This window comes from Ictalurus furcatus, chromosome 11 (assembly GCF_023375685.1).
Source record: "Ictalurus furcatus strain D&B chromosome 11, Billie_1.0, whole genome shotgun sequence".
NCBI classification, from domain to species: domain Eukaryota; kingdom Metazoa; phylum Chordata; class Actinopteri; order Siluriformes; family Ictaluridae; genus Ictalurus; species Ictalurus furcatus.
Genome location: NC_071265.1, coordinates 25565407 through 25588606, shown reverse-complemented (window position 1 = coordinate 25588606; position 23200 = coordinate 25565407). Strand labels below are relative to the sequence as shown.

General features: G+C 41.1%; 1 protein-coding gene across 5 annotated transcripts in view; it reads left to right on the top strand.

Annotated features, from left to right (window-relative positions):
• The window catches only part of ptprfa (protein tyrosine phosphatase receptor type Fa), a 261978-nt gene that overhangs the window by 156100 nt on the left and 82678 nt on the right, over positions 1–23200 (top strand). For 4 of the 5 annotated variants that reach the window (XM_053636814.1, XM_053636813.1, XM_053636815.1 and 1 more), the window contains exon 5: positions 9034–9144. In XM_053636814.1, coding sequence (XP_053492789.1) covers positions 9034–9144 — 111 coding nt within the window. Of the gene's footprint in view, positions 1–4720; positions 4739–9033; positions 9145–23200 lie in introns of all 5 variants that reach the window. The other variant, XM_053636812.1, reaches the window with a different exon arrangement.

The window sequence follows — 23200 nt, the reverse complement described above, 5'->3', positions numbered from 1 at the left end:
AAATGTAAAAAAAAAAAAAAAAATTCCAACAGAAAAATTCACTTATATGGTCTTCTTGTATGCAAAAATAAAATCATGATGACAAATAAAAATGATTGATGTAAAATTGAAGTTAACACATGTCTGGGTGTATAAAATGAAAATTAAAAGTGAAATAATATAAAATAAAAATATAACGCTGTCTGCAAGTTTACCCACAGGGTTTAAACATCTAAATAAATCAAAGGGAAACGCACGCCTATATTAAATTACTTTATCTGTTTGTTTAATTCTTGATAATTTCCTGACCAGTGATTTGTTTTTAAGACATTAAGACTTTAATATTTTACCATTTGGGGCTTGGTCCATTTTTTCCCCATAGGTATATATAGATTAAAGTATGACAACCATATCAAACCATATCAGCAAGTCTGAATGACATTACTGAAGAACTGCAATTTGCATATAATTACTTGTTAGATACAGGTAAGATTTAAGGAAACAAAACAGTGGACGCCAGTGTCTTGCCTGTATGCTTCTGTATGATTGATGTGCCTTTATCCCTCCTGCTTTCGGTCATTAAGAACACACTTTAATTACACTTGGTTTCACTATGGAATAAGAACAGTTCCTGGTAGTGCACTCAAAGTTATGTATTTGGCCAAAAGTATAGCCAAGGTAAGAATTGTAATTCAGCGGTGTTACAAGCAAACAAATGGTAATTATTGTGACCTGTAAGACTGTGACATAGAGCAAGCATTGCTCATTAAGGAAATCCCCAATCCTCCATGCAGTTAGTGCACATATGTATGTCATTTAAGCGCATTATTTGTTCCTAACACTAGAACTGCTCTGAAATTATAACCGTGGTCTAAACCAGTTTCCTCCAGGGAACGCTATTCCGTTTTTATATGGACTTCTCCTGGCTCACGTTAAAATATCGCCGCCATAATTGTGTGTGTAACAAAAAGACTCTTATCAAGACCAGAACATGTTTCTGTTTAGCCATAATTCGTGGATTAGCGATTAGCGTCTTTAGAAGTCGATCACCAACTTGTTTACAGCCCAGAAGAGCCATGGACAGAGCTGGAGAGATACACAGCAGACCAATATAAAAAAAAAAAAAAAAGAGAAACATAAAACATAGAAGAAAAAGAAGAAGGATGAGAAGAAGAAGAAGAAGAAGAGAGAGAGAATGTAATAATTCACTTCAGTTATGTTTTTGCCTTTATTTCTTTAGGAAAGCAAACCGCTAAAATACAGCACCATCGCAATTTTTACTGTGACTGTGCAGAAAACTTACACAGCCAGAAGCTGTAAAGTCAAATACTAGACTGTTTCTGTGGTAAATACTTTGAACATAAGCTACTTGATTGCAATGGTCTATCGTATTTACAATGAGCAGGATTTTACATGGTAGGGACTCATCACAGCCATCTGTGCTCAGGAGAACAAGGGAGCAAAATTGGCCGTGCTTTCTGGCTGTTAGGGATGGCACGTTCTCTTTCACCTGTCAATCACAGTGCATTGCAAATAATTACTGCAGATTTTACAGTAATTTAAAAATAATGTACTGGCACTGCGAATAAGGTACTGTAAAATTTACTGTAAACAACTGTAAAACATATTTACAGTAAAGAGCTGTAATATCATACATAGCACAATATAATACATAACCCAGTACATTTGGCTGATGCAGGATACAACTGAGCTGAAGGGTCTTGCTTAAGGACCCAATTCAAGGCAGTTTGGTGGTGCTGGGATTTGAACACGTGACCTTCTTACTGAGCCAGCACAACTAGCTCAACTAGCTCAGCTCGCTTGTATTGAATCAGCGCAATCTTTTATAGGAGTTCGTTTAGTGGTAGAAGTTGTTGGATCAGTGCAAGCTAGCTGCGGTGATGTTGTGGTGAGTCAGTGGTTAAGGCTTTGCGTCACAGATCAGAAGGTTGTGCGTTCAAATCCCAGCACCTTTAAGCTGTCATGGTTGGACAAGACCCTTAACTTTCACCTCAGTTGTATCCTGTATGAGCAAATATATTGCTTTATGTTGTTTTATACAACAGTAAGATATTACATTACTACGTTTTACAGTTGTTACAGTACTTTACTAAAATTTACAGCAGTTTTTTTGTTTATTTTTTTTTTTTTACAGTGGGACATTAGCAAATCATGAGCGTCTGTGACATAGAATGAGCAGTTTGAAAAGATAGTGTCTGGCGTCTTGCATTTTGGAGGAAGCACGTGTTAGCCTTCAGCCTCCCTGTTCGGTAGCCGTCATGTGATAGCGGAAAGCTGGTGGGTGGGTGAAGTAAACTGGGAGACATTTTTTTTGTATGCAATTTTTTAATATGTCCAAAATCTGTCCATATTTCCCTGTTTCGAATAGTCTTTCCATTGTTTTGCCTATTTTTTCAAATATACGTTAACCTTTTCTATGTCAATCCACATAGAATTAGAGTATAATGCTTAAAGATTGCTCACGCAAACAGAAGTTTTACAGTTTATGCCTTGTATGCATTCTGTTTATTAATGAATCCATATTCTGTAATGTCCATTATTTTTTACGCTTTTGAGTAGATTGAGAACCAAACCATACGTTTACTTTTAGTTTAGCAAACATGTACAGCATGATTTTTACCGGAGGTTTAAAAAAAAACAAAACTGTCATGTCAGATTTTATATACCGTGTATCAGTGGTGTATTCGGGGCCATATGCATGTACAGTGTATGCTGTATGCTTACTTCTTCCCAAGGGCTGTTTGCATATAACAACTATCAATATTAGCATATAACCGCAGTGTATCCACTTGTTTTGCTGCTTCAGAAGCCCCAAATCTACCCTTGTGTTAGTTTCCCCTTTAAGTCTATCGCGTGTTTTGTTTTGTTTTCGTGAAACTCACGATTCTTTGTCGTAATTGTTGCATTTTTATATGAATTCCACCCTTCCCCACCCCTGACAACTGCCATCACTGCCATCATTGACTGAAGACATTGACCCGCTGAAGCAGTCAGGTAAAATTAATAAAAGTGCTTGAAGTGGGCTTGAAGTGTACTCAGGGCTCACCGGTACTTGTGTACCGGGAATGATTCTACTCTCTTCTGTCCCTGCTCGAGAGAGATTGACACTGAACTCGCGGATTCACTCGTTCTCTTGCGCTGCTTTAATCGCGAGCCATGCATGATATTGTGCTGCCTGGCAAATTATTGAAATATATCTGTTGCAACGCTTTACAAAAATGATTACATGACAGACGAGGAAATGAAACGATCGAAACAAGCACTTCCGTTTTATAGTCCTCCACTTGGAAGGCTCACGAGTTGGAATCCGCTATGGCCGTTTTAGCAAAGCATTTTCTCTGTTATCCCCCTTACAGCTGTTCTGTAATGCCCTTCATTAATTTTACTCTACATTTAAATGAAGGTATTGTTCACCACATTTGCTTTATGGGCTTAACTGATTAACAAGTAATCTGTAGTTAAATATTCGCACTGAAATACTGTGTTGGAAAAGTTACAAATAAATATATATAAAAAAAAAAATCTGTATTGAAATGACTGGCTTATGCTTTTCCTTAATTGGTGTCAATTGTCATGTAATTAAATTTGAACTTTTATTACATTTAAAGAGTAAAACTATTTCTGAATTTGTATTGAGCAGTAACAATCTTGATGTGATATGCGAAAAGGATTTGGTGCGTCGTCGTACAGTGTGATATACCGTAATACATGCAGTATATGAGGTAGTCAGCAATACCCAGCCCTAACTTCAAGCACTGTCAGAGAGGAAAAAGACGACAAATTGTGTCATAAATGCTTTTTAAGACATTATTGATGTGTTTTCTTGGTCAGACTAATGATACCTAGTTAGACCAAACAAACACACTCACTTATCTCCTGTCTTTTTATTTATTTTTTTATTTTTTGACCGCTTTTTTTGGGGGGGAGGGTTATTGTGGGTGGGACTGGGTAATCGTAAAGCACTTTTTTTTTTTTTTTTTATACCACCATGGAATAATGTCATTTTTTTGTTGGTATATTTTTACGAAAAAGCTCCTTGGAACTAAGATGACACTTTAATTGCACTGACCACAAACTGAAGCTCAGTGGGTTACACCATGCAATTATCAACAATGCTTTGCTCCATGAATTCAGAGCAATTATTTATTTAATTTTAATAATAATTTCTTATGTTCTAAGTACCACAGTAATTGGCCGTTCATGTAGAAGGTTCTTGCTAAGCACAGTGAATTCTCAATGCTTTCTGAATGTAAGATATGTACGATTATGTCCAGCATCCTAATTACTTTAAAAGCAGAAAATACAGGAATAAAGGAGTAAAGCAAAACAATGTTTGGTCAAGCACTTTGACATTAAACAGCATAAAAACATGTCTGTTCTTATTGTCGTGTGATTATAGTGCAGTGAGGGAGATTCCTTTCTCTGTATTGCATCATGCGTGTGTGCGTGTGTGTGTGTGTGTGTGTGTGTGTGTGTGTGTTTGATGCAGCAGTAAAGCCACTGCAAAATTTTAAGACCACAGTAGAGCTGAGTGAGAATATGGATCAGAGTGTGGAGTGAAGCATGATGGGACACACACACACACACACACACACACACATACACAGCACTTCTATAGACTAGGAAATGTGTCATACATTTCCTCTTTTCCTGTTCCTCTCTTTCTTTGCCCTACTAATTTGTCTCTCTAATCTGATTTGCATTTATATTACCTCACTAGGTGGTACACCAATCAGAGGTAAGAATGCTGGAAATACAAAACATCTGAATGCATCACCGCCTCCTTCTCCGCTCACCACAGAGTCTACCATTGCTTCCGTCTATCTGTCTGTCTGTATGTCTCTCTCTCTGTCTCTTTCACTCTCTCTCTCACTCTCTCACGCTCACGCTCGCTCTTGCTCTCTGATCTTACATTTCAGTGCATGAAGGTTTCAATCATCTGCCTGATTTATTCACTTCAGAAACACCACATGAAGACAGTTAATTGGAATATAGAAAGCTTCCAATATGGAAGTCTGAATGCACTACCAATAACTAATTTCATTTTCAATTTTGAAACTTAGTTCATGAAGCACTGTTTAAAACTGAGACAAATAGTTTACACTATCTTTTATTCAAATAGTAAAACTGTGTGCTCCTATCTTATAGTGTTAATTGTAGCAGCTGACACCCTGACTCAGTCACACTCCTCTACAGACACACAGTCAGTAAAGTCCTAGGACTTTAACCCATTCATGGCACTAGCCTGCCATCAGGAGCAACTTGGGGTTCAGTGTCTTTCCCACGGACACTTCGGCATACGGAGGTGCCGGGGATCGAACCACCAAGCCTGCGATTTGTGGCCAACCCGCTCTGCCTCACAAGTTTTTGTGCGATGGTCAGAGTGTGACTGGATGTGCGAACCAGAGAAGCAGAAATGATCTGAATAATCAGTGTAAAATGCGAGATTTCACTCAACACTTCCATTTCTTTGTGCTCAGTGTGTAAACAGTTCTTGGCAGTGCATTTAGACTGATAAAACCCATCTGAAGAAGCTTTACGGTAGAACCGAACAGATCTCTATAGTATGCTTTATATGAGGAGAGAAAGAAACAGTGAGAATCAGTACAGCTTTAAGAAGATGTAGGCGGTTTTCACACTGGGTACGTTTGCTGTGGTCCGAATCTGACTGCGAGTGTTCCCAGCCAACCTCCCCCCGGCATCGTTGGTCTGGTTTCAGACTCACTTGTTTCTATCACACCCCGGTGCATCTGTGTTCATCTTACGTCATCACAAACACGCATGGAGGACACTGCGCGACTCACCGTATATAATTCTTTATTTATTTAGTCGTTTATTACTTTTCAGCAGATATTATGTGCAGCAGTGGACCTCTTATGTGTTCCACAAAATCCCCTGCCACTCGCGGTACACGTGTTTTGTGAAAACTAATGACGGCGTCAACGGCTACAACACATGCGCAGGTTACTTTACATTTACATTTACATTTGCATTTATTCATTCAGCAGACGCTTTCATCCAAAGCGACTTACGAATGAGGAAATACAAGCAAGGCGATATATCAAGCGGCAGAACAATACGAGTAGTGCTACTGTACAAGACTTATAATTGAGTTCTAGAAGAAGCAAAGTGCGCAGAGTAGAGGTGTAAGCGCCAGAGTAGGGTTTTTGGGGGTTTTTTTAGGGGTTGTTACGTGAAATGTGAACTTTATGTCCTCGATAAGTGCGGACCCGAGTACAAGTTGCAATCTCGTTCACGGGAATCGCGCCTCGGTTCCAGTGCACCCCGAATTCAGACCACCTCCTACAGGTAGTCCCGGGTTTGGTATTGTGGTGCCCGGTCTGCATGACAACCAATTTTTCATGCAAACCGTGCTCTGTTTCAGACTAAACTGCCAGTGTGAAAACCCCTTAGCATCAGCGATCAGTATTTCAATGTATCATAAGGTTTCTGTCTGTATATGTGTATTGCACAGACGCTAAAACTGACTCTAAAATCCGAGATGTAAAGAAAAAGAACAGATGAGGGATGGGAGGTAGGAGAACGACAGAAAGCTGTATATCGAGAATTGATTAAAAAGTAATCGAGAAAAATAGTGAAAGAGAAAGTGTGCATTTGGAACAACCCAGGCTGCTGTGATAGAGAATGTGTGTGTGTGTGTGTGTGTGTGTGCAAGCATCCTCGGGTGTTCATCAGAGACCTAGATGTCTACAAAAAAGAAAATATATCGATCAAATATGGAGAGACTGATATTTAGATATTAATAAGTTGAACTCCTCTATCGATGCTCCACCAAGTCTCTACAGTCCCATCATCCTTCGGTTCTCTTTTAATTTGTCGATGTGCACACTTATAAACCATCCCACGGTGCATTTCAGGAAGTGCTTCTGAAATCCAGCACCAAAACATGGCTTCTTTTAATATGTGTGCTTCCATCAGTCAGCTGCATGATGTGTGTCGCAGATCCACGGTGTTACTACACTGAAACATCACGTATATTCACAGGACTAACTGTACGTCACAACTGAACATCATACGTACGTGTTTTATTCAAATGTGTTGTAAGAAATATGCGTCAACATGACAGATCCAGAAACCCAGAGTCAGGTGGGTGCTCGAGATTTAACCAGAACATTGTGGTGTGTTACATGAAATCACACATGCTTTCTTATTCCTATGCCAGATTGAAATGAATTGCAAACTTATTCAGTATAAACTTTTAAATGGTCTGCTTAAGGTTTAAAATTGTCATTAAATAAGCAGGCCCTCCGGGACTTTGCGGATAATTTCGCAGAAATGAACGCAAAATCATGGAAACTATTCCGATAGTGACATCGTCACAACGTGCGTTCAGCCAAAGCCGTCTTCGATTCACCAGAGTCGAGCAAGAGTACAGCTATATGGTCTCGTTTACCGACAAACGTCCCCGTGAAAGACAATTCCGTGCAATTCGAGAGGTTTTCCACAAAGAAGAAAAAAAAATCACAAAAAACTCCGCAAAACCGCATCGAAATTTTTGGAAGAAAAAAAGCTGCCGCAAAATCAAGCATTTCTGTGTGCGCAACTATCACAACAAAAAAAAACTCCACTGAATCCTATACGACTGAATAAGCTACCTAGCATTGCAAAAAGGGACTGTAATTTTAGCATTTTAGCTAAGCGTAAATAGCAAGTGATTCTGTATAATACTGTATTAAGTATAACTAGCTGTCTAGTGTTACACTGAAGTATTGTCAAATAACGAAATAGCTACTATCACTATAAAATAAAGCTAGCATCACACCAAGAGGCTTCATTGCAGTAGATAAAGATTACCTAAAGAACCCACATACTGCATCCAGCGAGCTCAACACAAATTAGATGTGTCCTCAAAGGTCTTGGGGACGCACTCGAAAAAGAGGAGGCATCCTCGGTCACAACACCAGGGCTGGATCTTCATTCTCTACTTTGTATTTGGATGATTATGTTGTTAAAAAATTGCTCCAGTTGAATGAATATGCACTTTATTAACCATTGCTGTACACACATATTAAGTCCCAGGGGGAAAAAAATTACAATTATTTCATATTTAATAACAACAAGCATGGCATAATTGTCTAATATGCACACTTGATTGACATCAGGACTACCTGCCTGTTGTGCCACTCAAACCGAAGTAATTACAACCGAGTATGTGGGGAGAATCAGGATTATTTAACCCTACTTGAACCAACTGGCAACATGGATGCACAGGAGATCACAGGTCCATGGTCTCTAGTTCGATCCTGAGATCGTGGCACTCTCTGTGTGGAGTTTATTTTCGCAAGTTCTCCCAATTTCCATGTGGGTCTCCTCTGGGTTCTTTGGTTTCCTCCCATCTCCTAAAAAAACAAGGCAGTAGGTTGATTGGCTACTATGAATTGCCCCTAGGTGTTAATGCATTCCATCCAGGGTGTATTCTTGATTCACGTCCAGTGAGGTTAGCTTTTGCCGACTCTTGAGCTTTCACTCTCTGCTTAGACTTAAGATTTGAAAAACACTGTGAAGGAAGAACAAGAACACTCGGCCATGTCTTTGGAGAAGAATCCCCAGTATTCATATTCATACATGCAGACAATTGGAAGTCACCTATGACAGTACTGTTACTGTATATTTATTAAACTAAGCGTGCCCTGACTTGAATTTTGACACATCCGAGACGGATTCATGGGTAGAGGTCACAAATTTATTTATGTATCCTTCAAATAAAAGCGGACAGCTTCTCTCAGTCTAAAGAGTGCATTCATTCTAGTCCGGCAGCTCTGTATTATGCCGGGGACTGTTCCAACTTGTCTGTGTTGCTGCATGGATCTGTCTGGCTTAAGGACAAAGACACTAGCAGTCTTTTTTTAAAAAGGACAGCAATTGCTGCCAACATGTAATGATAGGCTGTAGCTGCAGTGATATAATCATCACTCTTTGTCCTTTTTAAAGTCCCAGAGTACCTAAAACTGACTGTGGTTTTGTTTTATAGCAATGTGCCTGTGGTTATGTGACCTGCTGTGTTGTTTTCAGGTGCGCTGCAGATAGAGAATAGCGAGGAATCAGATCAGGGAAAATACGAGTGTGTGGCGATGAACAGCGCCGGGACAAGATACTCCGCTCCAGCTAATCTCTATGTCAGAGGTAAGAGATGTCCAGATTGGACACAGTGGACAAAACAACAATGCACAGGACAAAATGTTAAATAACACAAAGTGCAATGTGATAACTAACTCAAAATGTCATGCTGTTCATGCTGTTCCTGTTCTCCACAGCTCTGGCTTCATTCAAACCACACACACACACACACACACACACACACACACACACCCCTCCTTTTGCCTTAGGTGATCTAAAAAAATACAGTCACTCATTTCTTTTAGGGAGGATGAGTCCACTGCTCGTGTCTAATATGGTTTTGTTTAAATCAGTGTTTTCAAATCCAGGTCCTGGAGGACCATAAACACACACCATGAAGACCTGGGTAATTAGCTGAATCAGGTGTGTTAAAGTGTGCTAAATTGCTAAATTCTGTAGTGCTGTTGGCCTCCAGGACTGGAGTCTGGATGGATTAAAGTTGTCTACGTGTCATTAATCTTAACCCCACTGGTCTTGCACTGTTTGATTGTACCTTTGATTTAATGGAACTAGGTTGTAATTTTTAGAGCCCTCTACTGTCTGACAGGAGAATTGCAATTGCAGTGAAAACAACTGCAGGCCTTATCCTTCCCCTCTCTCAACCATACCACCTATAAGGCTATGGATGTCTCTTGAGTTGCCTCTTTTAGATCCAGAACATGGCAATTCAATTACAAACTATGTCTTTAAATATCAGAGACACGTGTGCATGATCACAACAGCATTAATGAGATTCTGAACCTCCAACCGAGTACATGAGAGAAGGTCATGCTTTTTCTGAATACACACTGGTGAGGCTCAAACTACAAGCGAGGGTCAAGATAAGGGTCAGATACGACTCACTTTAGGTAAGGTAAGAATCACTTCCAGGTAGGGTTAACGTGAAGTACAGGTGAGGTAAGAGTCAGGTCCGTGTGAGATGATCAGGAACAGGTTAGGTTGGATTAAGGAAGTATCAGATACAGGTGAGGTAAGGGTTAGGAAGTTAGGAACAATTCAGGTAAGGGTCAGTTTGTGGTAAACGTTAGGTACAGAAGAGCTACGAGTGATGTACAAGTAAAAATATAGGTTAGACACAACGTTGATTTATGTGCAGCTGAGTAAATGTAATGTATTGGGGTTAGGAACTGATGATTAACAGTAGAGTACAGAGGATCATGTAGAGGTAAGGTTGAAGTTCAAGTGAGGTAAATGACGTGTACAGATGATGCAGTAGTTTTATACAGGTGTGGTACGTGCTCAGAAATAAAGGTACCAAATTGTCGATGGAGTGGTTCCATCAAGGGTACATCCCTTGTACTAATAGTTTACATCTATTTCCTAGGATCGTGCATGTAGTGTACCTTTAATTAGCTATGTTAGCATGTTCTCTCCGTGCTTCTGGGGTTTTCTCCGGGTACTCTGGTTTCCTCCCCCAGTCCAAAGACATGTGTTGGATATAAACACAATTTACCAAAGGTGTGCCCTTGATGGTACCACTACAGCAAATAGGAGATTATGTCTGAGAGTGCATAGGAGAAATGGATATGGATCAAAGACAAATCAAACGGGAATGACATAGCCGACAGGTAAGAGTCTGCTAGAGTTGAGGTTGAGGTTAAGGTCGGAAACAGGTAAGGGATTAGTCAGCTAGGGTGTAAGTCTCGTACACAAGTGAAGAACATTTATACTGCAGGGAAATGTTAAAGGTTGGTATGAGTAAGGTACAAGTCAGGTATTAGGTCAAGAGTTTGTACCTAAGGGAAGGTAAGGAAATAGTCACATAGAAGTGAGGTTATAGTGAGTGACAGGAAGCCGAATATAATGTGAAGCTACACTGTGTGTGTGTGCGTGTGTGCGTGTGTGCAGTATGCCTGTAAGATATGTATGTAAGATTGCTGCAGGATGAAGGGGGGAATTCCAGATGAACAGGAGGACGAAGTTTGAATATTTCAAAGGAAAATTCTTCCTTCACCTGCCTCCACTTCACACCGCAGCTTGATTCTCAAAGAATACCTCTCCACTGATACTGTCATCTCCATTAACTCTTTCAGAAAGGGATTGCTTTTAGGCAGAGTGTGGTTGGGGTGCCGGTAAGGTTTAAGATACAGATATGAGATTTGCAATTAGACAAGTTTCAACCAGTTGTAACTGTTGTAAAACCAGGCTGTTAATAAACACCAACATGAGCTGAAATCTTGGATACTGTTTCCATAACAGTCTACTGTACTGTTCATGTCATCCGGTTTGTGTCATTGTAATTAGTGAACAGCTACATACACTGTCAAGCATTTCTGTGTACCCTATATTTAAGCTTTGTTAAACAAGAGGCTCATTTTAAATGTATGTAGTGAATTGAAAAATATTATTATTATTATTATTATTATTATTATTATTATTATTAACAATCATGACCTGATTTTAAAATGCCTAGTTAGGGCTTTGGATCATTCGGTTTGGGGAAAACGTGATTTCTGAAAGATTCTTAAGTCGTATTCATAAATGTACATAATCTATGTAGGTAAAACTAGCTAGCTATCCAACATACGATAATTTGAAACGAGTGCTGAGAAATCATACTCAAATGTCCATAATGCTAATGCTAACTATCTAGGATAACTTTCGCCGGATGTTTGTAGAACACTGTGCTATAAAGCTGCTTTTGAATTCCAGATGCCTAAACATTCGATGGGTGCATATATTGGATAAAAGATATGCCCATTTGTCATACTCAAAAACTCAAGCAAACAGGTCTGCAGATAGACCCTCCATTTTGTCTGTGGTACGGGCCTGTAATATGCGTAAGAAACATCAGGATTAAGCCTATTCGTAGTGTACCTTCTTGAGATAGACCACGCTCCTCGCTGATAAATAGATGGAAAAAAAAAGTAATGATACTTGTAATGGTGGAGACAAGTATATGCTAATCTGTGCTGAGAATTGAACAGAGATAAACCAGATTTTCAAACTTTTCTAATTCTCTCATTGTCTTGTTTGGTAGGACGCAACTACTATATGTTTATGCAGACAAACAGCTAACCAGAACTAACATACTCGCAGTGAGTCGAGTTGGCTAATGAGGGGCTAGTAAGATGAGACACCTATCATTTGATATGGTGAATCACTGACTCCATCAGTCATAGTGTGACATTTCTGTGTTTTATTCAACTTTGCCACAGTCCCTTCTCATTGAAAATCTTTGGTCTGAATCTGGGTCGTAAGATCTAGCGCAAAAAAAAAAAGTTTCTGAATAGAAAGTCTTTTTTGTCTGTTTTGTCTGATCTTGGCATGAATTCACCTGTCTGAAGAAAGTGCAGATCTGAGTTTGTGTTTGTTCGGTGTATCGTATAGTGAGGCGTGTGGTTGTTTTGTATGTTTGCGTGTGTTCTTTCCTCATTAATTCCCCCATCCTGTTTATTCACCTTGATAAAAGTCTGAACCAGAAGCTCCAATAACACGTGCAGAGCAGAGATCATATCCACCGAAATGGAGACCTTTTGCGTTTGATCTGAACTCAGACCACACACCTTAAGATGTGGCAACGGATGGAACACACACTCAGAACCTTGGCCTTTTGATGACATTCAATATATATTTATGAGTCTGTAATCGGGATCAAATTCCTTATTTGTAATGTGCATATGTGCATGTGTGTGTGTGTGTGTGTGTGCGTGTGTGAGTGAGGTGTGAACTGAGATTATGTGCTTCATATATATATATATATATATATATATATATATATATATATATATATATATATATATATATATATATATATGTGTGTGTGTGTGTGTGTGTGTGTGTGTGTGCGTGTGTGTGTGTGCGTATATATATATATATATATATATATACATATATATATATATACACGACAAAAGTGGTTTTATTTCAGCTGAACGTCTGTGCTCTTATTTGAACTTGCCTAACGTCCTTCTTCTACAGGTGTGTAAAACTTCAGTCAGTGTGTGGGTCGCTCTGTGTGTGTGGGTGGCCTCTCTCGTTCTCATTGGTGCACTTCAACCTTTCTCTTTTTCACTCTGTTTATATGATCCAGTTTTCTTTATTCTCACCTCTGTATGCAGGTCTGTCTCTCTCTATCAGTGTGTGTTTTGTACTACTATTCCATATCTCCAGGTTATAACTTGGCATATACACACTCTGTATATGGGACCGCTCATTGCTGAAATGCTTATCCTGTTCCATAAACATCTGTGCATGGTTGCAGTCATCCTCATGTGCCTTAACCATTAGCAAGCCCACAAGCAGCCACTTGAGGGTTCCTGCCTTCTCACTGCTTGTTAGTGCTGATGCTTAGAAATGTGTTTCCTAGTCATGTGTGTGTGTGTGTGTGTGTGTGTTGGGGGGGGTGTACATTATGTATGATAGGAGGTAGGCCATTAGATATATTCAGTCTAACTATTCAGTTATAACTATATACAACATAGAAAGTCATGGGAGAAAAGAATAAGATTTGTCTATGTAAGTTGTCTTTAAACTGTTTAGATCTTAAAGAGGTGTGTGTGTGTGTGTGTGTGTGTGTGTGTGTTTCTGTGCTCTGTGACCTCATGTTATTGCTCATCTCTTTAATGGATAAGCAGAATATTTGCCTGTTTTACTCTCTCTGTTTCTCCTTGTCTTCTCGTTCTCCCTCCTTTCCTCTACTCTCTCTCTTTCTCTCTCTTCTTCCCTCCCTCCATCTCCATCGCATCCTGCCATCAAAACTCACTCCACTCCCCACTCTCAGACCAGCGGGAAGGTGGGTTCCTTTCTTTCTCCTTCTCTTCATCTACATGGAGGACCTGGATAGCAGGATAGCAATCTCCTCTGCGGCCCCGCACAGGGCTTCTACTACAACTTAACATCCCCTTTCTGCCCCTTTTTTTCCCCTCCTTTGCCTCCTTGTTTCCTACCAACAATTCCAACCTCATTTACCCCAGCATTTTCCCCGATAATCTTTGCATGCCGCATGGTTGCTCTGCTTTTTAATTGTTTGTCCATGCCTCTTGGTGTTTCGTCTTCCATGCATCATCTATCACTTGCCATTATTATGTATATGCTTTACTTTTATGTAGTATTTTGTAGCTCCAGTTAGTATCTTCTATGTTTCTCACATTCCTCACATTAGATACCTAGTCAGGAAAGACTCGGTTAGGCATATTTGTTCTACTTTTCAATGGGCAATGCTGACTCAGTGGTTCATATCCCAGCACTGTTAGATCAAGGCTCTTGGAAATGACTCAACGATCATGATTCAGTCCTGTATGAAACAGAATGTACATATTTAGTAGTACATATTTCCACAACAGCCAGTGTTAAGATAATCAGCAGCTCTGCCAAACTTATTGACAACTAACGAAAATGATGTTTATCATGAAGAGCGATAACGTACACATCGACAATCCTGATTGCAGGTGACTTAATGAGTCTTAATTTATCACATATACATTACAGCAGAGTGAAATTTTCTTTTCTTCGCATACCCTATCATGTCAGGAAGCTGGGGTCAGAGCGCAGGGTCAGCCATGATACAGCGCCCCCTGGAGCAGAGAGGGTTAAGGGCCTTGCTCAAGGGCCCAACAGTGGCAGCTTGGCAGAGCTGGGGCTTGAACCCCCGACCTTCCGATCAGTAACCCAGAGCCTTAACCGTCAATCCACCACTCCCCCGTATAATATTATATATTTTTAAATAATTTTTAAAAACTGGAACATTTAGGGCTGTTTGGTATTCATTTTGAAGTGAACTCAAATGTTGATACCTAGTGTTGGGAAGTGATGGATTTGATACAGATAAATGATTTCACATCACGTAAGCTGCATATGCTTGCCAGTGAACTTTTGGTCTAGGTCTGATTCAGCACAAACAGTTATCTCATTACTTGGTGTGGAACAAATTGCCCTTGCCTAATCTAATTGCTGTTTTATGGTAATTTGAACAATTGTGAAAAAAGTGCTAATGTAGTTAGAAATGAAATTTGGAGGGCTAATGTTACAGTATCTACGTCAAAACGGTTACACCTTAATATGCTTTAATATCATCATGACATCATTATAAGTTCATGATCAATGATCAACTTTGGGATCGAAAAGACTTTTTTAAAACTCTAGACAGACATATACTGTAAGTGTGCATAATATTTTGATTTGATGGCCACTTTAACCTAGATATGTGAGCAGGACTGTTTTTTTAAATCACTATGTACAGTTACTATGTACTACGTTTACCTTATAGTATGTTATTTCTCCATTTTCATAAGCAGAGTGCCTTTGCAGTGTCACAAGGCATTCAATTTCCAAGGTCAAACAGCAAAACTTGTTTACAGATGAGTCTCCCGATTGCAGAGAGTGTAATTATCCTCCCTTTTCGTAGCTTAGAGCGTTTGAGGACGGGACATATTATTATCGTGTGAATGAAAGCCAAAGAGCCTTTCGAGTTTGGAAGTGTTTAAGCCGGATAAAGAAGAACTGATTGTTTAATTTGGAAGGGGCCGTGCTGGTTCTGGCTCCAGCTATGAAAAACAATCCTGAGACAAGTACAGAGAGAAAGCATCTCTCTCTGGTCAAATTTGGCGTACATATGCTCTCATCTCTGTAAGCCGGGGTTCTGGTTGATCACAAATTATATGTTAGAATGAAGCCTATTTTTTTAATTACATCTGGAACTATTGTCAAATCCATCCATACATAGAAAATTAATGAACACCTGACCAATCAGATTTGAGAACTCAACAGTGCTGTGGTTTAAATGTAAAATATTTCTGGTTCTGTATTAGTGCAGTCATCTGTATTAGTCTTTAGTTTTATTCCATCATTGCAGACCCACTGGTTTATGTCAGCTTTATGATTTCGCATTTGTTATGGTCTCTGTGGCATTAGCCTGAGTCATTGCTTGAATCAAGGCTTGTTTTGCCCTGCTATCTGAAGATCAAGGTTGTTTTCTATTCAGTACAGAGAATGTTCATTTGTGGCAATCTGACTAGAGTCAAAACTGGTTCTGTTGCTCTGTTCTCCATTAATGGGCAGGTTTACTTCTTTCGTTTATTTATTCACCCATTTATTCAGTCACAGGTGCATGCTCTGTTGATTGTGGCTGAGGCTGCTTTGCTTCCTGCTTGTGCTGCTGTCTGACATGCTTGAGAAAGTGTGTGTGTGTGTGTGTGTGTGTGTGTGACTTGTGTCTGGACCACCCATCCCTCTAATTTTCTGCATCTCCTTCCAGCATTTTCCTCTCTTCTTCCTGCAGCATGCTTTCTAGACTTTAGTGTGTGTTCTGCATTTCTAACAGCTCACTTCAAAAACTCCCCTTTACAAAATGAGATGGTGCCATCACACTGGGCCATCACACTCTCTTCTCTAACTCACTCCAAATGAATAAAACTCAGCCATCATAACATGACCATCCTCCATGTCCATGATGTCCATAGGTAACATCTGTCCTCTGTGTGTATGATGACTAATGTGAATTGATATGGGCTAACATCATCTCTTCTTCCTCCCCTACCCTCCAGTCAGTGTGCTGAGACTTTGTGCTGTCTCATACACTGACTAGTACCTTTGGCTGTCCTTTTCTGTCTGATATATGAAATAATACAGCCCAGACCCACACATACATAAACATTTTAAAATTGCCTACATATTATTAATAAAGAAAGAAAGAAAATAAAGAAGAAGAAAAAAAAAAGAAACATGGCCCAAATTTAAAATGGCGAAAATAAATGGCCCCAAAATTAAAAGAGAGAAAAAGAGACATGGGCTAAAAATAAAAAGGGAAAAGCAACATGCCCCAAACATATAAATGGTAAAAGAAACATTGGGTCTAACATAAAAAGGGGGGAAGCAACATGCCCCAAACATAAATAGGAGAACAAGAAACATTGAGTCAAATATAATAACGGAAAAATAAAACAACTGGGAACAAATATAAAAACGGGAAATGTGACATGCTCTAAACATAAAAAAGTTGATAGATATATATATATATATAGGGGGGAAAACTAATTTGACCAGATATAAAAAAGGGACAATGAAACACTGGGCCATAAAAAGGGGAAATGCAACATGCCCCAAACATAAAATGGGGAAGAAAGAGACATTAGGCCTAACATAAAAGAAAGGTAAAACATGACATAAAAAGCAGAAAAAGAACACTGACAAAAACACAGAAAACAAAAATCACACATTGCACTAAACATAAAAATGGAAAAGATGACCCAAACATAATAAGGGGGAAAGGAACATGAAAAACAGAAATAGAAACAAAAGAGAAAATGAAACATAGACCAAAAATACAGAAAAACATATTTAGAAGGAGATTTGGTTCTGAGACAGGCAATACTTTGTGTAATCTCCCATGGTGGATAAACTTCCTAACAAAGTGACATTTAACAGCTCAGTTTCACTTTCTGGGTTTTTTATGGTGCACAGCCAGGTGCAGGTGATAAGGCGCCGGTGTGTCTCAGCTGCTGTAGTATCACGAATGCCTCTCTGTTCTGCTTTCCCTCAGGGGGATAAAAACCCCACCAATTTAATGGCATTCAAGTCACGTATACAAGGGAGATTAATAATTACCTTGCTTCCTGATCTGTCTATAACCCAGTTAGACCATGCTATATCAATATAGGCCCTGTTTAAAAGGAATAGAAGCTATGGCAAATGTGCAGATTTTCCATTATGTTCGCTCATGTACCTCTGAAAAAAAAAGGACACAAGACAGTTTACCGATTACCGATTAACTTAACAAATTGATCAACTTAACAGACATAACCAAATCAAATTTGTTTGTTTTAACTTAAGAAGATATATGTTCACGTTATTTGAATAACTAAAGGCATATTCTTTTCCCAGTTAAATTTTTGTTCCCATTATCTTTAATCTGGTCTGGAAACTTCAGATTAAAATATTCTCCATAGTCTCCTAATGCACTTGAGAATTTTGAGCCCATACTTTGCAGGAAGCTCAGATAGTTGCCCATGACTCATTACATAAATGTCTTGTACTCTTGAGTGTCTTTGAAACTGAGATCATATGTTTCGTTTTCCCTGATTGAGCCTGGTATATCTTGGAAGAAAATTAAATGTTTTTAGTCAGAAGTGCTGAGTCATGTATATTTAGTCATCTGAGTTTAATCGCGTATGTCAAAATGGATTTGTAATTTTTTAACTTTTGAATCATATACTATTGGATGTGTTGAAATCTGGTATGTCTGATGGGATTTGTTGTATCAGGGAATTAGAGATTTGTGGTTGTTGAAGTTTAAAAGGGGGGGGGGGTGGGTTCACATACTTTTTGTGTATCTTAAATCGGATGTGTTGAATCTGATATGTTAAATAATGTGCAATTTAATGCCAGAGTGACTCATGTAGTCGTGCTTAAGCTGACTGTTCTGGTTTTCTAGTGTTTTAAAAAAAGGGAAGGGAATGAGACATTGCATAAGCTTCACGCTGTGGGAAGCGCCCTTGAGCCTGACCGGTATCTGAAGTCTGTGTGAAATCATGCCTATTTATAGGCCTGCCGTGGTCAGGTTACGTGGCACCTGTGAACCACGTCATCAGCCTCTATTATCTGAAGCAAAGACACAATTCACAGGCATGCCCCAGTATGAAAAAGCTGTGCAACGTCTTGTTCCCTTCTCAAGCAACAGGGTTACATGTGTAACTCAGACATTCCCTTTCAAAGGAAACTCAATGTTGCGTGAGCTTCACGCTGTGGGACCGAGAATACCCACTCCATCATACTGAAGGTATGGCCTATTTAGAAAGATTGGAGCCCGAGGGTCACTGCAGGACACTCAAACCCGGGGTGGTATGCAGGTCCAAACTGTAATATCAAATGAATTTGTGTGGTGTAGACCACCCCACCGCAGCACACACAATCCTGTAAGGGTACCCCTTTGTATAAAGCCCTCGAGGAGGCAACCCCCCTAGTGGAATGAGCCCTCATGGCCACAGGCGTTGCTTCCACTATCCAATTAGAGATGCGCTGCTTCAACACACACAGCATCACCTCTACTGTTGCCACCAAAGCAGACCAGCAACTGCTCCAACCTACACTGCCGGAGCAGTGGAGGTAAGTACAGCGAGACCTTACTGGACACAGTAGGTGCAATTTCTCTTGTTCTGATGTAAGGAACGCAGGAGGGCAGAAAGCCTGCAACACTACCGGCTGGGCAGCAGACATAGGCACTTTAGGAATATAATCCGGCCTAGGATATAGGAAGGCCTTGGCTGAACCAGGGGCAAAGTCAATGCAAGAAGGGGCAACAGAGAGCTTGTAGATCTCCTACTCGCTTGAGAGATGTCAGGGCCAGCAGAAGAGCTACCTTTAGAGTCAGAAGCTTCTCTGAGGTTCACTCTAAGGGTTCAAATGGGGCACCTGACAGACCTTCCAGGACCACAGACAGGTCCCAAGAAGGTATGTGTGGTCTGCAGATGGGACACTTGAGCGCATAAATTTTCTAGTAGATGGTGCTCTTGTGTTCAGCATGGTCTCTACAACCTCGGTTGAGAGACCATAATCTATGAGCTGGTGCCACTCAGGGGCCACACCGACAGTTTCCATAATTCCATCTGAGGGCAACCCTCTGGCTTGAGACCGTAGATCCCTGTAAACGGGAATCTCCCAGGGGGTGCAGTCTAGCAGGGATAGTATCTCTGAGAACCATGTTTGAGCTGGCCAATAAGGTGCTACTAGCAGCAGACGTAGACGATCTTGGCGAACTCTCACTACAACCTGTGGGAGCAGAGCGATTGGCGGAAAAGTGTACAGAGGTGACCTCAGCCATATGACACTGATTACTCTCAGGGGTTTCGTCCTCGTATGAAACCCAGGACTTTTCAGCCACCACTGAAATGGTCTCATGTGCAATAGGCCCAATGGTATGATATTGGCTGCTGCTGCCATAAGCCCCAACAGTCTCTTGTAGAGACTGCAGGGGATGCCCAGACCTAGCTTTATCTCACCCACTGTTGATAGGATTGACCCTACAAGTGTTGGGGATAGAAACGCCCTCATCATAGTAGAATCCCATATAACCCCTATAAAAGTTGTCTTCTGCACTGGAGAAAGCATACTTTCCTTGAGATTCAACCTGAATCCCTGGATCATGCTAGAATTAACCAGTCGTCCAGGTAGTTTAGTTCACGGATGCCCTGTAGTCGCAAGGGAGCACTTTGTGAAAGTGCGAGGGGATAAAGCTAGACCGAAGGGAAGCTATTGGTACTCGTTGCCTCAAACATGAACCTCAGGAACTTCCTGTGACTAGGCAATATTTCTATGTGGAAATATGAAATTAGATCTATCGTCACAAACTAGTCCTCAAACTGAATCTGTGGAACGATAAGTTTGAGCGTCAACATCTTGAACCTGTGTGGCCGAAGAATACAATTCAGATGGCACTGATTTAAAATTGTTCACATACTCCCAACTTTTTTGCGGACAGTGAAATAATGGCTGTAAAAACCTCCCTCCCTCAGGGAACGGGATACATGTTCTATGGCCCCTTTGTCCAAGAGGGATCTTACTTCCTGTGCTAACCTCGGGCTCTGCTCTGTGCTGACTACTGTGGTGAGCACACCTCTGAACTGGGTGGTCGAGCTCTGAACTGGACCCAGCAACCCTTTTCTACGGTGGACAGAATCCATGGAGACACATTTGGCAGTAGTTTACACACTGCCGGATGGTCTTTTAGTGACGTTAACTCTTCCACATTCTGTTGGAGGGAAAGCATCAGATTTTCATTGCCTTGTGACAGCTGGCTGACCAGAGAAGACTGAAAACTGGGGATAACATTGGCTAGTGGGCCATATAGTAATACTAGGGGCTAACTTCCCTAACAACCTCACGTCCCCTGATACTTCGTGGCCCAGGACTGCTCAGGACTGCTCCTTCTTTGCATTCTCTGCATTAATGATCATTCTCTGATCAGGCCTACTTGCAGGCCGCGACTGTGGCCACGTGGTCCACCTGGCGTTCCGCGGGGGGAAGCGGGCCACCACATTCACCTTCTGTGCCTCCCTTGCACTAGAGCTGGCGAACTCAACAAAACGAAGAAGTAACTGGCTGAATGGCGCTCTTTGCTGTTTCACCTCACGAAACCTGTCCGCGATGGCATTATCCATGCCGCTGAACAGGCCGGAAGGTTCAACAGGGGCATCCAGCATGGAGACTTTATCCTTATCCCTCATCCCTGAGAGGTGGAGACATAGGTGTATCTCCACCCCAACCAAGCTACCCATTGAACGGCCGATATGACAGGCCGTTTGCTTGGTCAAGACAAATCTGTGGCACGGCGAAGCTCTGCCACTGCCTCGGGCCCAATTCCCTCCCCTCTGTCGAGATCACTCAGCAGGTCTGCTTGGTAGACCTGCAACACTGCCATTGTATGCAGTGACCCACAAGCGGGACCCGCTGCCTCATAGGCTTTGCCAACCAACGCCGAGGTGGCCTTACATGGCTTGGATAGCAAAGTCGGCCCCCCTAAATTTCCTACCATCGATGGAGAGAGGTAGCTCGCAAGTGCCTTCTCCACCTTTGGCATAGCCAAATACTCGTGCTGTTCATTCCCATAATGGCCAAATAATCCGGCATAGCGGGGTTATAAACATGGCTAGGGTATGGTTTTCCCCAGAAGTGCGATATTTCATCATGCACTTCTGGGAAAAAGGAGAGTTTTCTGCTGCATTAAGGAGATTTATATTCACTGGGGAGATAGCGCTCATCCAGCTTGCTACGAGCCACTTCCTCTTCCCTGGGCCAGTCTAGATTAAGGTTAAGGTAGATTAAAGCCCTATAGTCCTTGGATTGCTGTGGCTCAGGTGGTAGAGCATGTTGCACACTAAGCATAAGATTGGCAGTTCAATTCCCAGCCCACATGACTCCACATGCCAAAGAGTCCTTGGGCAAGACACTAAACCCCAGGTTGCTCCCAATGGCAAGCTAGCACCTTGCATGGCAGCTCTGCTACCATTGGTGTGTGAGTATGTGGGTGAATGAGACACAGTGTAAAGTGCTTTGCAGAACTGCTAAAGTTAAAAAAGCACTATATAAGTGCAGGCTATTTACCATGTAGTAATCATTTCAAGCAGCTCTTTATATGCTTGAGAGCATATAAAGTTTTTGGTGCAGTGGCTCCCCCCTCTGGCTCCTCGGAGTCAGAGAGGGTGGGTTGGCTTTCCATATCGAAAGGAGTATTCGCGACGCGAGTTTCAAAATCTTCCAAAATAGAGCCGGGCACGTCTTCGGCTCCTCTTCCAGATCCATTCGGGATCCCCAGGACCTGAGCCAGCTGGCTGCCTCGGCAGCGGCTGGCCCAGATCCACGAGGCTCTGAAACCCAACTCCCTTCAGCCGAGAAGAGAGCGAGCCACAGGCGGAGCTGCCTCATTGTAAAGTGTTCGCAATGTGCAGTCAGCCCCCTCAAGGGCTGCTGTGGCATGCTCCATCCCCAGACACTTCACACAGAATGTGTGTTCACCCCCCCCCCCCCCCCATGATAAAATGAGAGCAAGGCATGACACACTTCCTGAACTCTCTCTGACTCATACGTTTCTTTTTTTAAGGGAAAGTAAAGACAGTGCTGTGAAAAAGTATTTGACTGATTCCTTCTGCTTTTGTGTCTCATAGTAAACAGTTTTAGATCTTCAAATGAAATACAGCCTAAAAGAAAGGCAAACTGAGTAAACGCACAATACAGTTTTTTAGTTTGGTTAGAAGTGGTTTTTGACTTGCTGCTCTTCCATTCATGCAGTGTTTGCCCTGTGTCTTTCTGATAGTGGAGTCATGAACAGTGGCCTTTATTGATGCAAGAGAAGCCTGTAGTTCCGTTGAGGTTGTCCTTGGCTCTTTTGTGACTTGCTGGATGAGTCATCACCGTGCTCTTGGAGGAATTTTGGACGGTCGGCCACTTCTGGGAAGGTTCACAACTGTGCTGAGATTTTCCATTTGGAGATAATGGCTCTCACTGTGGTTCTTTGGCTTCCCAGAGAGCATTGTAACCCTTCCCTGACTGATGTATTTCAATCACCTTCTATCTAATCATTTCTGGAATTTCTTTCAACTTTGGCATAGTGTATTACTGGGTAAGACCTTTT